The sequence below is a fragment of the Leptodactylus fuscus genome, chromosome 1 (genome assembly GCF_031893055.1).
Source record: "Leptodactylus fuscus isolate aLepFus1 chromosome 1, aLepFus1.hap2, whole genome shotgun sequence".
Taxonomy (NCBI): Eukaryota; Metazoa; Chordata; class Amphibia; order Anura; family Leptodactylidae; genus Leptodactylus; species Leptodactylus fuscus.
This window is the reverse complement of record NC_134265.1, coordinates 4,781,597-4,797,074: the sequence shown is the minus strand read 5'-3', so window position 1 is coordinate 4,797,074 and position 15,478 is coordinate 4,781,597. Positions and strand designations below refer to the sequence as shown.

Here is a 15,478-nt window from a genome sequence, read left to right as displayed (position 1 = left end):
ATTGTTCTACAACTTACACCAGCAGAGGAAAAAGACCTTTCTGTGGGACTTTTTTGGCTGAAAATTTCAGGTGGACATTGCAACGGAGACTTCGGTGCAGATATGGACTAAGACCATTAAAAAAAAATAGAACATGACCAATAGATGGAGTGGAACTGCGTCCCTCTGGCGGTTGTTAAAAATGAATTTCTTCAATATTCAGTGTCCCTTTTCCCACAATTGTGTTGATGTAACCTGAAGAATCCACACTGGAAAGAAGCTTTATTCATGTTCACAAAGATATTTATTTTTTTTGGAGATTGGTTCTACTTTTGTTGTATAATATGTGATTTCTGATTCCTATTTTATATCTTGACTTTTATGGAGAAAAAAAAGTTTATTTTTAAAGAAGCTTTTATTTTTGTATAGAATATACTTTTAATGTGATGTACGGGGGAGGACAAACACTCATGGCTTGTGGTAAATGTTTAATCTACATATTAGATCTTGTTAAGCAGAGAATTCACACAGGAGAGGAGCCATCTTTATGTACATTGTTTGGAAAGTGTTTTCTAACTTGGGAGGGGAATGTTGGGATTTTATTTTTAGGTTTGAAAAAATAAAATTTCAAATAGAAAAATAAATTCCGCTCTCTTTACATATCAAATATATTCCGGGGGGGCGGAGGAGCAGAATAACAGTATCGCTTCTGCCACTGCTGGCTTCATGAAGGGCAGAAGCATAGCGATGTTGCTGGTATCTGTGCTGGCGTCTACACTCCCCGGCATCCGCCTCTCTATTACAGCGGATGCCCGGTCTGTATTCACATATGCAAAGCCAAGTGGTGAGATGCCGCTAGCCCTGCGTGCACGCTCATAGACCAGTCTAGCCTTCACAATGTGAATACACTTCCCGGCATCCGCTGTAATAGAGAGAGGCGGATGTCGGGTCTGTATTCGCATTGTGAAGGCTAGACTGGTCTATGAGCGCGCACGCAGGGCCAGCGGCATCTCGCGCTTGGCTTTGCATATGTGACCCCGCCCACCAATGATGCAACAAAGCCGGAAGACAGAAGATTTCACAGAAACGAAGACTGGTGAGTATGCGACGTGGGACAACCCCTTTAATGAAAAAAAAAAACACAAAAATGGTATCACCACATCCGTAGCAACCCCTAAAATCAAATTAGTAAATGATAAACTTTACAATTCAGAGACTACAATTTATGTTTTCTGATCATCTCACAAACAAAAAGTCATAAAAACTGATCAAAAATCTTATGTACTTACAAAATACCAGGTCTGGAAAAGCTACAATGAGATTTAGCAATTTTAATGTGAATGTTAGGGGGTTAAAATAAATTAACCCCTCTGAACACCCTATGTGTGGCAGCAAACCTATGGCACGTGAGGGACACTCAGAAACCTCTCTTTATGCTTAAACGGGTTTTATTAAAGATTTTTCAATATTGTAAAATACAATCAGAAAGAAAACAAGTTGAGCATCAACGAAAAAACATATAAGTCATTAAGCCGAGGGGCCTAAAATAAGACCTCCCGCCACATAAACTAGAACCAGCTCAACAGAGAAGGGAAAAGGGCGCAAGAAGGGGACAAGAAACCAAAACACACAAACACAAGACAACAACAGAGAGACCGCGACAGGAACCAGAGAGGAAAGCGGAGGAGAGGGAAAGTAAGAAGAAGGGGAAGAAAACAGACGACCACGCCATACTCAAGCAAAGGCAGCGGAAAAGTCAGACGATTCCTGAAACAGGATCCAGGGTCGCTAGAGACGCTCAAACCTGGAGTAATCGGGAGAGTCCTCCGCCACCAAAGCCTCCATCCTCTGTATAAGAAGGAACTCTTGGAGGAACTCGAGCAGGGAGGGGGGAGTGGAACTGCGCCAACGTCTTGGACTGACAGCCCTGGCGGCCGTAAGAAAATGTCCCAGAAGGTCCTTCTTAATTGCCGACAGTTTGCCAGGTATGACCGACAGGAGCGCTAACTGCGGAGAGGCAGTTATAGAGCGCCCACATACCGTGGAATACAATGAAAAAACCGCGTCCCAGAAAGGCCACAGAACGTCACAGTCCCACCACATATGGAGCATAGTACCCCTAGCGGTGCCACAGCGCCAACACAAGTCAGAAACAGCAGGAAAGATCCTATGAAGAAGCACTGGACACCTATACCATCGAGAAAGGATCTTAAAATTCCTCTCCTGAGAACTACACGGAAGGGCCATTTTGTGAAAAGCAGGAAGGATTTGTCCCAATCCGCAGATGACAGATGTACAGGGAGATCGGAATTCCAAGCAGCTACATAGGAGGGGAGTTCCGCCGTGACGTCTATGAGGAGGATGTCGTACAGCAACGAAAGAGTGCGAGGGGGGAGGAACGTCCACCAATAAAAGATTCCAAAGCTAAGGTCGGTGAAGAAAGTTGAGAAGCAAGAGAGAACCGCATCAAAAAGGAATGAAGCTGGGCGTGCTCCAACCACGAGAGGCGCAAGTCAGGGTGAGAGTTACAGAATTGAACAAAAGGAAGAAGCGGGGAATTACCCGCCACCTCCTGAAGACGAGTATTATTCTCTCTTTCCCAGCAGAGGAACCAATCCACAGAGCACACGGGGGGGAACATAGGATTATCAAAGAGGGGAGTCAAGGGGACCAGAACACGGGCCAAGCGGCCAATAGAACATACCAGATCCCAGACCCTCAGGAAGTGCAAAGGAAAAACGTAAAGGCCAGGGGATTTGGGGTGAAAGTGCGGAATCCATGGCCAAGAGGAGAGCGAGAACGAGATCAAATCAAATTCGATGGACACCCACTGCTTACCTTGGCGGAACTGCCAATCAAACAGACGAAGCAGAACCGAAACACGGTAGTAAAGACGCACATCCGGAAGGCCAGTGCCTCCCTTGGACTTGCGCCTAACAAGGGTGCGAAACCCAAGTCTGCTCCGCGAGGAGCCCCACACAAACCTCCCAAACGATTGAACCCGAGCCAAAAAAGAACGCGGCAGAGGAATGGGACGGGCCAGAAACAAATACAAAAACCGGGGAAGGACATCCATTTTGAGAGCATGAATGCGTCCAAACCAGGAGGGAAGACGAGCACCATAGGAGCGCAGGTCAGTCGTAATAGTCTCCAAAAGTGGGAGGTAATTAAGCTGGAACAGGGAAGCAGGATCAGAGGAGATGCGGATCCCTAAGTACTTAAAGGAGGAGGGTTGCCACCGAAAAGGAAAAGTGCGCACTAGAAACTCAGCCTCGGAAGGAGGAAGCGAAACATTAAGGGCCTCACTCTTGGATAAACTGACCTTAAAATTGCTAAGGGCTCCAAAATGGGAGAATTCACGCAGGATAGCCGGGAACGACACCCGCGGCTCGGAAACATAAAGTAGAAGATCGTCCGCATCCGCATACAACGCCGCCGTAACCATACGGGACCCCAATTGCAGACCGTGAACATCCGGGCAACGACGCAACGCCACCGCCAGATGCTCCATCACCAGGGCAAAAAGTAACGGCGAAAGTGGGCAACCCTGACGAGTGCTGTTATGGACAGGGAAGGAATCCGAAATGACCCCATTTGCCCGAACACGTGCCGACGCGTTCCCATAGAGAGCCAAGATCTTGCCCAAAAATCCGGGGCCAATACCAATTTGAGCAAGGGTCTCTCGAAGAAACCCCCAATGAATGCGATCAAACGCCTTTTCGGCATCAATCAAAAGCAGGCAAAAAGGGACTTTAGTGGAGCGGGCCACCAAAGTAGCAAGAACAGTCTTGCAAACATTATCCCGCGCCTCCCGACCTGGGATGAAGCCAACCTGATCACTGTGAACCAAAGCGGGCATGAAAGGGGAAAGGCGATTCTCCAATAATTTTGCATACAGTTTCACGTCTATATTGATTAAAGAAATGGGCCAGTAACTCGCCGGGCACACAGGGTCCTTACCAGGCTTAGGAAGCACAGTGATCAAAGCGGACAAGGATTGCGGAGCGAACGGCGACGACGCCTCCACACTGTTAAACACCCGCGCCAACTCTGGGGAAAGCAGGGAACTAAAGCATTTGTAAAAACGAGCAGTGAACCCGGCAGGACCCGGCTCCTTACCTGTAGGCGTCGACTGAATCACCGCGGCAACCTCTTCCAATGAGAAAGGCGCCTCCAGGGCTTCTCTACCAGAACTAGAAAGGGAGGGGAGAGCAGTGTCCATGACATAACGTCGGATTTTATCTCTGAGCGCCGACGGATCTAGAGCCGCGTAATGACCACGAATATCATACAAATTCGAATAGAACGAACGGAACTCCGCGGCAATATCAGTGGGGTTATGAACCAGACCGCCCGTCAGAAACCTCTCTTTGAGCACGCACGCCATCATTCCACAACTGAGCCCCATAAGGGTACGGAGCCTGGCAGCACTATGGTTTTTACTGCACTTTGCACAGTAAAAACCATAGTGCAGACACACCAGTGTGGTTTTGTCTATTAAGAAAACAAAAACGCAGCGATAGCAGCTGTTGCCAGGCCCCTAATGTCCCGGGCCCTGTGGCAGCTTCTACGCTAGTAGTTATGCCACTGATGTCACACAGACAGCTCTTCTACATACACGTCACACACACAGCTCCGCTACATACACGTCACACACACAGCTCCGCTACATACACGTCACACACACAGCTCCGCTACATACACGTCACACACAGACGGCTCCGCTACATACACGTCACACACAGACGGCTCCACTACATACACGTCACACACAGACGGCTCCACTACATACACGTCACACACAGACGGCTCCGCTACATACACACCACACACAGACGGCTCCGCTACATACACATCACACACAGACGGCTCCGCTACATACACATCACACACAGACGGCTCCGCTACATACACGTCACACACACAGCTCTGCTACATACACGTCACACACAGACGGCTCCGCTACATACACGTCACACACAGACGGCTCCGCTACATACACATCACACACAGATGGCTCCGCTACATACACGTCACACACACAGCTCCGCTACATACACGTCACACACAGACGGCTCCGCTACATACACGTCACACACACAGCTCCGCTACATACACGTCACACACAGACGGCTCCACTACATACACGTCACACACACAGCTCCGCTACATACACGTCACACACAGACGGCTCCGCTACATACACGTCACACACAGACGGCTCCACTACATACACATCACACACAGACGGCTCCGCTACATACACATCACACACAGACGGCTCCGCTACATACACGTCACACACACAGCTCTGCTACATACACGTCACACACAGACGGCTCCGCTACATACACGTCACACACAGACGGCTCCGCTACATACACATCACACACAGACGGCTCCGCTACATACACATCACACACAGATGGCTCCGCTACATACACGTCACACACAGACGGCTCCGCTACATACACGTCACACACAGACGGCTCCGCTACATACACGTCACACACAGACGGCTCCACTACATATACGTCACACACAGACGGCTCCGCTACATACACGTCACACACACAGCTCCGCTACATACACGTCACACACAGACGGCTCCGCTACATACACGTCACACACAGACGGCTCCGCTACATATACGTCACACACAGACGGCTCCGCTACATACACGTCACACACAGACAGCTCCGCTACATACACCACACAGACGGCTCCACTACATACACATCACACACAGACGGCTCCGCTACATACACGTCACACACACAGCTCTGCTACATACACGTCACACACAGACGGCTCCGCTACATACACGTCACACACAGACGGCTCCGCTACATACACATCACACACAGACGGCTCCGCTACATACACATCACACACAGACGGCTCCGCTACATACACGTCACACACAGACGGCTCCGCTACATACACGTCACACACAGACGGCTCCACTACATATACGTCACACACAGACGGCTCCGCTACATACACGTCACACACAGACGGCTCCGCTACATACACGTCACACACAGACGGCTCCGCTACATACACGTCACACACAGACGGCTCCACTACATATACGTCACACACAGACGGCTCCGCTACATACACGTCACACACACAGCTCCGCTACATACACGTCACACACAGACGGCTCCGCTACATACACGTCACACACAGACGGCTCCACTACATACACGTCACACACAGACAGCTCTGCTACATACACGTCACACACAGACGGCTCCGCTACATACACGTCACACACAGACGGCTCTGCAGAGACCTCTATTATCTGGTCATTCTGTGACTCCTCCCACACAGGTGACATCATCACAGGTCCTTTCGCTCACTAGGATTTAGTATCTTCTGCACAGATGAAGCGATAACAGCAGGACCTGATCATGTGACTCCTTGACTCATCTCACAGCTATGACAACATCACAGGTCCTGTGACCACGGTTGCAGTACAGGAGGAGGTAAGTGCTCGCTCTCAGCCCTGACAGGATTTCACTGTTATTTTCATGGTGTTCTCCATATGGTATAAATAACACAATCACTTTATTCTACAGGTTGTTGCATTTATGGGGCTCCCTAATGTAGGTTCTGTTCTGGCAGCAGATCCCGGTTATTTCTCCTTCTCTCAGGGCTTGTATTGTGAGGGATGACTTATAGTTTTCATTGGTCCCCTTTAAAGTTCCCTGCATTTTATGGGGTGGGATAAATAATGTGACCGTGTTATAGCTCAGGTCATATCAGACATGAAAATACCAATAATATAGGAGGCCTTCTATGTTTAATTTATATTTATTAAAGGGACGGTCTGATTTATTTAAAACTAGCAGGAGGACTCGTCTTCACACGGGTATATTTCAGTTTTTGTTTGTGTAGTTGCCCCATAAGAATTGGGCAGTTTTGCACTGGTCTATTTTGTCGCTGTGGTCTGTGACATTGTCAGATTGGAGACGGACTGCAGTTTTCGTTATTAGAGGCATGGGTAGCTTAAGTGCATTTCAATTTCTATGAATGCTGACATCTAGTATGGCGGTACAGTATTTGTGGCTGTGTTGTTATGGAAACGTGGTAAATGAAATGTGAACTTATATTGGCTGATATACGTCATACGACTGAATATTTATGGACCTGCGAACTGCTATTGACTAATACCGGTCATCAATAGCTTGTGTAGTATGAAAATGTGGAGTAAAGCTGTGTGTATGTGACCTTGTGCAACCGTGTCATCCACTGCCCCTTTAAAGCTGACCTAAAGCAGTGAAGAAAAATGGTGGGGTTGTTATGGAAACCTACCCAACATAAGCAACATATCCTGAAAACGAAAGGAGAGAGATTGTCAGTGCAATAATAGACACTGCACATACAGCCTTCCTACATCTCTACATCACAGCACACAGTTTTGTTACATCTCTATATTCACAACTTTGTTACATCTCTACATGTATAGCTTGGTTACATCTCTACATACACACAGATCTGATACATCTCTACATATACACAGCATGCACCTCTCTGCCAAGGGTGTAGTGTAGAAAAATGGTAGGGTTGTTATGGAAACATGGAGTACAGCTGTATGCATGTGGAGACTAAGCACCTGCAGGCTTCTATTGACCGATAAGGGATTTGTGACCAGGTGTATGGCAGTTGGAATATTAGTGAAAGACAAAGACTTGCAGGCTTGTATTGGCTAATGTAGCTCATTGTTTTGAGAATACTGTATTTCTGGAACGGTACATCCTACAGAGCTGAGGCCCAGTCTAAAACCTTTCTGGACATCTGATGTACCTGTGTACCAAATTTGGGGAGGATCGGTCCAATGGTTTAGTCGCCCATAAAGAACAGACAAACAGATAGAAACTCAAGAGAAGAGATCTACAATAAAGCCAGTAAATGTTATAGCATAAAAAATGTGAACCCCCCCCCAAGATCCTGTATATACAACGTGCCTTGAAACACTGTCATGTGGATAAACTATAAATGTTATTATGTAATTTATTACATTACATTGTCTCATTTCTTTATCTGCAGGTTCTTACAATATAGAATCCATTCAGTTGATGTCTCCTGTAGAAGAGAATGGAAAGAGACAGGAACAAGATGGCGGAAAGTCTATTAAATCTCACCCTAGAGATCATCTACCAGCTTACTGGAGAGGTGAGAGATTCTGATGATGTCATCATGACATCATTCTTATCTATAGTAATAACAGATGATATGACTGGAGAGGTGATGGACTCTGGACATGTATGTAGTGAGATTTATTAATGTGTCTCCCCATAACCAGGATTACACAGTAGTGAAGAAGACCTCTAGTGGGCGCTGTCAGGCTCCTGTGTATGATGGATATGGAGGAACCCTGAGTCCAATCCTGGGGCCTCCGCCTCACCCCCTGATACTGGAGGAGATCAATGGACAGAAGATCCTAGAACTCACCAACAAGATGCTGGAGCTGCTGACTGGAGAGGTGACACTGCTGGGAATGCTGGGACATTATACAGTAACTGGAGGGGTCGGGGTGATGACTGTATCATTGTGTTGTCAGGTTCCTATAAGGTGTCAGGATGTCGCTGTCTATTTCTCCATGGAGGAGTGGGAGTATTTAGAAGGACACAAGGATCTGTACAAGGAGGTGATGATGGAGGACCAGCAGCCCCTCACATCAGCAGGTAATAGACATGACTATATACACATGGACTTCCATTATTTGTATGTACAGAATGAATTCAGTCCCTGTCTGTGTTTCCTACAGGTAGATCCAGTAAGAGGACAACACCGGAGAGATGTCCCAGTCCTCTTCTTCCACAGGATGATGATCAGGTAGATGGAGATATTCCCTATGATGTGTAGACGGGCTGTGAAGTCCTTGTGGTCAGTCTTGGGTTCTCCAGCAGTATTAGATGTTTTATTCTTGTGTAATGAGAGGTGGAGATGGAGGATAAAGCTGACCATAGACATTACATGGTGTCTGGATCTTCTCACAATCTTCTGGCTATGGAGTCTGCTGGATGGAATAAGGAACCATCAGGTTGGATTTCTACTGATCTGATCCTTTATCTCTCCTGAGACAAACAACCCCGGATGTATCTGGTAGAATCTGATCTCCTCCACTGACACAACCTGAGGCAGGTCTAGCCAGGCCGAGTATACATGTGTATGAGGGTCTGGAGGTTGTCATTAAGTTGTCATCTAAGGTTGTCATTGAGCCATCATCTAACCTATATGTCCAGTTTCTAGGACACCAGACGATGTTTGGCTCAGATAACTCCTGTCAGGTCACTTTTCTTTATTGTAGTAATTTATGATTTTTTTTCTCCTGATCTAGAACATTCCCAGAGACTTCTCCTCTCTGCTGCCTCTTCGGTGGTGTGATGAGGAGCGTACAAAGAACTTTCCTACAGGTAACCACTAAATAAAAGCAGAGAAAAGTCACAGATTACTGTAGAATATTTTAGGTTCTGTTTCCTTTCATATATTCCTTGATTTAGCCTTTATCCAAATTAAAGTGTAACTCCAATTATAAAACAAGTTGTCATAAATGAACAGTTCAGGTGAATATAAGAAACTTTGTAATCCATATTATTAAAGACCTCTATACTCTTTAATCTCTTCCGAACCTTTATATCTTTGAATGTTGTGGATTATTATTATAGCAAATGAAAACCCAAAGGCCTCAATCTCAGAAAATTAGAATGTAGTAAACTCTGATGTCAGATACTAACCAGCAGATCAACACAAAACACCTGAACCTGTAAATGGTCCCTCCGTTTGGTTCAGTGGGCTGAACAATCATGGGGAAGACTGCAGAAAACAGTCACAAGGAGAGGAATCCACAAAAGGTCATTGCTAAAGAAACCCGCTGTTCAGAGCAGTGTATCCTTGTGTGTTATATGTGGTGTTACATAGGACTGCCGGTGACATCTACTACATTACCTGTATATAGAGAGTTATCACTGTGTTATATGTGGTGTTACATAGGACTGCCGGTGACATCTACTACATTACCTGTATATAGAGAGTTATCACTGTGTTATATGTGGTGTTACATAGGACTTCCGGTGACATCTACTACATTACCTGTATATAGAGAGTTATCACTGTGTTATATGTGGTGTTACATAGGACTGCCGGTGACATCTACTACATTACCTGTATATAGAGAGTTATCACTGTGTTATCTGTGGTGTTACATAGGACTGCCGGTGACATCTACTACATTACCTGTATATAGAGAGTTATCACTGTGTTATCTGTGGTGTTACATAGGACTGCCGGTGACATCTACTACATTACCTGTATATAGAGAGTTATCACTGTGTTATCTGTGGTGTTACATAGGACTGCCGGTGACATCTACTACATTACCTGTATATAGAGAGTTATCACAGTGTTATATGTGGTGTTACATAGGACTGCCGGTGACATCTAGTACATTACCTGTATATAGAGAGTTATCACTGTGTTATCTGTGGTGTTACATAGGACTGCCGGTGACATCTAGTACATTACCTGTATATAGAGAGTTATCACAGTGTTATATGTGGTGTTACATAGGACTGCCGGTGACATCTAGTACATTACCTGTATATAGAGAGTTATCACTGTGTTATATGTGGTGTTACATAGGACTGCCGGTGACATCTAGTACATTACCTGTATATAGAGAGTTATCACTGTGTTATCTGTGGTGTTACATAGGACTGCCGGTGACATCTACTACATTACCTGTATATAGAGAGTTATCACTGTGTTATCTGTGGTGTTACATAGGACTGCCGGTGACATCTAGTACATTACCTGTATATAGAGAGTTATCACAGTGTTATCTGTGTGTTACATAGGACTGCCGGTGACATCTACTACATTACCTGTACTCAGAGAGTTATCACTGTGTTATATGTGGTGTTACATACAGTCCTATGAAAAAGTTTGGGCACCCCTATTAATCTTAATCATTTTTAGTTCTAAATATTTTGGTGTTTGCAGCAGCCATTTCAGTTTGATCTATCTAATAACTGATGGACACAGTAATATTTCAGGATTGAAATGAGGTTTATTGTACTAACAGAAAATGTGCAATATGCATTAAACCAAAATTTGACCGATGCAAAAGTATGGGCACCTCAACAGAAAAGTGATATTAATATTTAGTAGACCAGAAAAGTAGGACCAACTTCATATAAACTCTATTTGCCACAGTATGAGTTAAGAAGTAAAAGATCCGCGCTTACCCTCAGGATAGTTGAATAATCGCCTTTATTTAAAAATCACAAACAGGGATCTTCATCACTACGCGTTACGGGACACCCTGGTCCCTTTTTCAAGTGCAAAAATAGATCAATGTTCCACAGTTTAAAAACACTAGGTTTAAATAGATCAGTAACTGGGGAAAGCCCTTCCTTATGGGCGTTTCCACATCACATGATTCCATGTTTCTATGGTCACAAATATAAACAGACAGGATATACATATAAAAAAACTTATCCAGCTTCAAAATAGTAACGAAACATGATAGTCACCTATTAGTGTGTGGATATATATTAATAAAAAGAGGTCAAAAGCAACTGCCCCAAAAAATGAGGCACTGCAAAAATATATATATCAGAAAACACACATGCATCTCCTGAAATTAGTGAATTAATCACTGATATTTTATATTTATATTTATTCTATTAGTACTAGGGTCAGATGCCCCCCCTTTTTGTCAAGCGCATACCCGTATTGATATTGGCGTGGTTGCGCTTGTTTGGGTGTGTATACACAACTATTGGCCGTCTTGAGCGTTTGAACGCATGCGCACATCAGTTTTTTCTATCTGTATGGGGCATGATAGCACGCATGCGCCTGTTATGTGGATGATGCATGCATGTACCGGCCTCTTCTTTTCCGGTGGAGCGCAGTAGCGTTCCACGGTAAATGATGGACAGTAAGAGTTTGGAGTGGTCTGTAATATATCGGGGATGGAGAATCGATGGATAAACTCCCTGATATATCAGAGGTATTGCACACCCTTTGTTCTCCTACTAGACCCCCCGCTTAAGGGTTAATGAGGAGATGCATGTGTGTTTTCTGATATATATATTTTTGCAGTGCCTCATTTTTTGGGGCAGTTGCTTTTGACCTCTTTTTATTAATATATATCCACACACTAATAGGTGACTATCATGTTTCGTTACTATTTTGAAGCTGGATAAGTTTTTTTATATGTATATCCTGTCTGTTTATATTTGTGACCATAGAAACATGGAATCATGTGATGTGGAAACGCCCATAGGGAAGGGCTTTCCCCAGTTACTGATCTATTTAAACCTAGTGTTTTTAAACTGTGGAACATTGATCTATTTTTGCACTTGAAAAAGGGACCAGGGTGTCCCGTAACGCGTAGTGATGAAGATCCCTGTTTGTGATTTTTAAATAAAGGCGATTATTCAACTATCCTGAGGGTAAGCGCGGATCTTTTACTTCTTAACTCATACTGTGGCAAATAGAGTTTATATGAAGTTGGTCCTACTTTTCTGGTCTGTTACGTTTCTATACGGCTGGATCTGCTGCTGAGATTACCCTGTGTTATTTTTCTAGCTATATTTGGGCTGTGACATATCACAGCTGAATAAGGTGATTATCCCTACACTTGTTATTAGAATCTTCTGTTACCAAGTGATAATGCACTAGGTGTAGCGCGGTGCTTTCTCTTTTTATTAATATTTAGTAGATCCTCCTTTTGCACAGATAACAGCCTCTAGTCGCTTCCTGTAGCTTTTAATCAGTTCCTGGATCCTGGATGAAGGGATTTTGGACAAACAATTCAAGTTCAGTTAAGTTAGATGGTCGCCGAGCATGGACAGCCCGCTTCAAATCATCCCACAGATGTTCAATGATATTCAGGTCTGGGGACTGGGATGGCCATTCCAGAACATTGTAATTGTTCCTCTGCATGAATGCCTGAGGATTTGGAGCGGTGTTTTGGATCATTGTCTTGCTGAAATATCCATCCCCGGCGTAACTTCAACTTCGTCACTGATTCTTGAACATTATTCTCAAGAATCTGCTGATACTGAGTGGAATCCATGCGACCCTCAACTTTAACAAGATTCCTGGTGCCGGCATTGGCCACACAGCCCCAAAGCATGATGGAACCTCCACCAAATTTTACAGTGGGTAGCATGTGTTTTTCTTGGAATGCTGTTTCTTTTTGGACGCCATGCATAACGCCTTTTTTTTATAACCAAACAACTCAATTTTTGTTTCCAAAATGAAGCTGCCTTGTCCAAATGTGCTTTTTCATACCTCAGGCAACTCTATTTGTGGCGTACGTGCAGAAACGGCTTCTTTCTCATCACTCTCCCATACAGCTTCTATTTGTGCAAAGTGCGCTGTATAGTTACCGATGCACAGTGACACCATCTGCAGCAAGATGATGCTGCAGCTCTTTGGAGGTGTCTGTGGATTGTCCTTGACTGTTCTCACCATTCTTCTTCTCTGCCTTTCTGATATTTTTCTTGGCCTGCCACTTCTGGGCTTAACAAGAACTGTCCCTGTGCTCTTCCATTTCCTTACTATGTTCCTCACAGTGGAAACTGACAGGTTAAATCTCTGAGACAACGTTTTGTATCCTTCCCCTGAACAACTATGTTGAACAATCTTTGTTTTCAGATCATTTGAGAGCGGGCTGTCCATGTTCGGCGACCATCAAACTTAACTGAACTTGAATTGTTTTGTAGAAAGAAATGGTCCAAAATCCCTTCATCCAGGATCCAGGAACTGATTAAAAGCTACAGGAAGCGACTAGAGGCTGTTATCTTTGCAAAAGGAGGATGTACTAAATATTAATGTCACTTTTCTGTTGAGGTGCCCATATTTTTGCACCAGTCAAATTTTGGTTTAATGCATAGTGCACATTTTCTGTTAGTACAATAAACCTCATTTCAATCCTGAAATATTACTGTGTCCATCAGTTATTAGATATATCAAACTGAAATGGCTGCTGCAAACACCAAAATATTTAGAACTAAAAATGATTAAGATTAATAGGGGTGCCCAAACTTTTTCATAGGACTGCCGGTGACATCTACTACATTACCTGTACTCAGAGAGTTATCATTGTGTTATTTCTTACATTATGGACATATTATACGAAGAATGTTATAAAATATTAATTTATCTTTTAAGGTTTACATGATGTAAAAATAGTAACATCAGTTTTCTTCTTGTCAGATAACTGTACCGGGAGCTCAGAAGGACATCTGATATCTACAGATTATAAAGCAGAGGATCTTGGTATCACACAAGATCCACATGAAGAACATGTCATTACCCCAGATAAACCCTCAGGGCTTCAGGAGAAAGATCTTTCTTGTAGCTCCCAGACTACACATCACACAAGGGCTGATGAATGTCACAATACTCACATTGGGGAGAAGTCATTGTTATCTTCAGATTGTGAGAAATGTTTTACTTGGAAAGCGAAGCTTGCCGAACATCAAAAAACTCATGGAAGAAGGAAGGCCTGTTCTTGTTCAGAATGTGGAAAATGTTTTACAGATAAATCAAGCCTTGCTAGACATGAGAGAATTCACACAGGGACAAAACCATTTTCATGCTCAGAATGTGGGAAATGCTTTACCCAGAAAACACATCTTGTAATGCATCAGAGAACTCACACAGGAGAGAAGCCCTTCGCCTGCTCATACTGTGGCAAATGTTTTCATCGTAAATGTGTTCTTGTTAAGCATCAGTTCATTCACACAGGGGAGAAGCCATTTTTATGCTCAGTATGTAAGAAGTGTTTTCTGCAGAAAGCCAATCTTGATAGACATCAGAAAATCCACACAGGAGAAAAGCCATATTCATGCTCAGATTGTGACAAATGTTTTATATCGAAACAAGAACTTGTTAAACATTCACGTAGAATTCACAAAGGTGAGAAGACGGTTTCATGTTCAGAATGTGGCAAAAGTTCTTTCCAGAAATCAGGTCGTGCAAAACATCGGAAAACACGCACAGGATCAAATCCATTTATATGTTCCGAATGTCGGAAATCTTCTACCTAGAAGCCAAATCTGGTACCACATCAAAGAACTCACACGGGAAGGAGACATATTCGTGCTCATAATGATCGTTTTGATTTTTGATCATTGAAGAGGTTGAAGAACACACAGAGGAGGCTGGAGGGGCAGATGTAACCTAAAAAAAAAAATCACACTAACCTGTCCCCAGCTCTCTGTTGTCCATCGTCACTTTCTATTTTGTCTTACGATGTGTCCTAGAGACCGCATAGGCCACTGATAGGTCAGTACTGTAAAGCAGATCACTGTATGGGCAACACGTCCACTCTGAACTATCCTCCTATCTCTCGTCTAACGTGCTGTTTGACAGACTACAGACAAGGGAGAGAGACTCTGAGCGGTAATATAGTGTATAACTGGATAGGTAAGATATGCCAAAAGGTGGCCCCTTACCTTCTAGAGTTGTG

The 15,478-nt window shown here is 44.1% G+C and overlaps 2 protein-coding genes across 2 annotated transcripts in view; one reads left to right on the top strand and one right to left on the bottom strand.

Moving 5' to 3' along the window:
• Nucleotides 1–15,478, bottom strand: part of LOC142192512 (uncharacterized) — a 207,719-nt gene that overhangs the window by 105,354 nt on the left and 86,887 nt on the right. The gene's annotated exons all lie outside the window — the stretch shown is intronic.
• LOC142196841 (uncharacterized) lies at nt 8,091–15,094 on the top strand. The gene is made up of 6 exons (XM_075266824.1): nt 8,091–8,163; nt 8,294–8,473; nt 8,552–8,675; nt 8,759–8,826; nt 9,332–9,407; nt 14,176–15,094. Exons 1-6 carry the CDS (start codon nt 8,107–8,109, stop codon nt 15,054–15,056), a joined length of 1,386 nt encoding a protein of 461 aa, XP_075122925.1. The 5' UTR covers nt 8,091–8,106; the 3' UTR covers nt 15,057–15,094.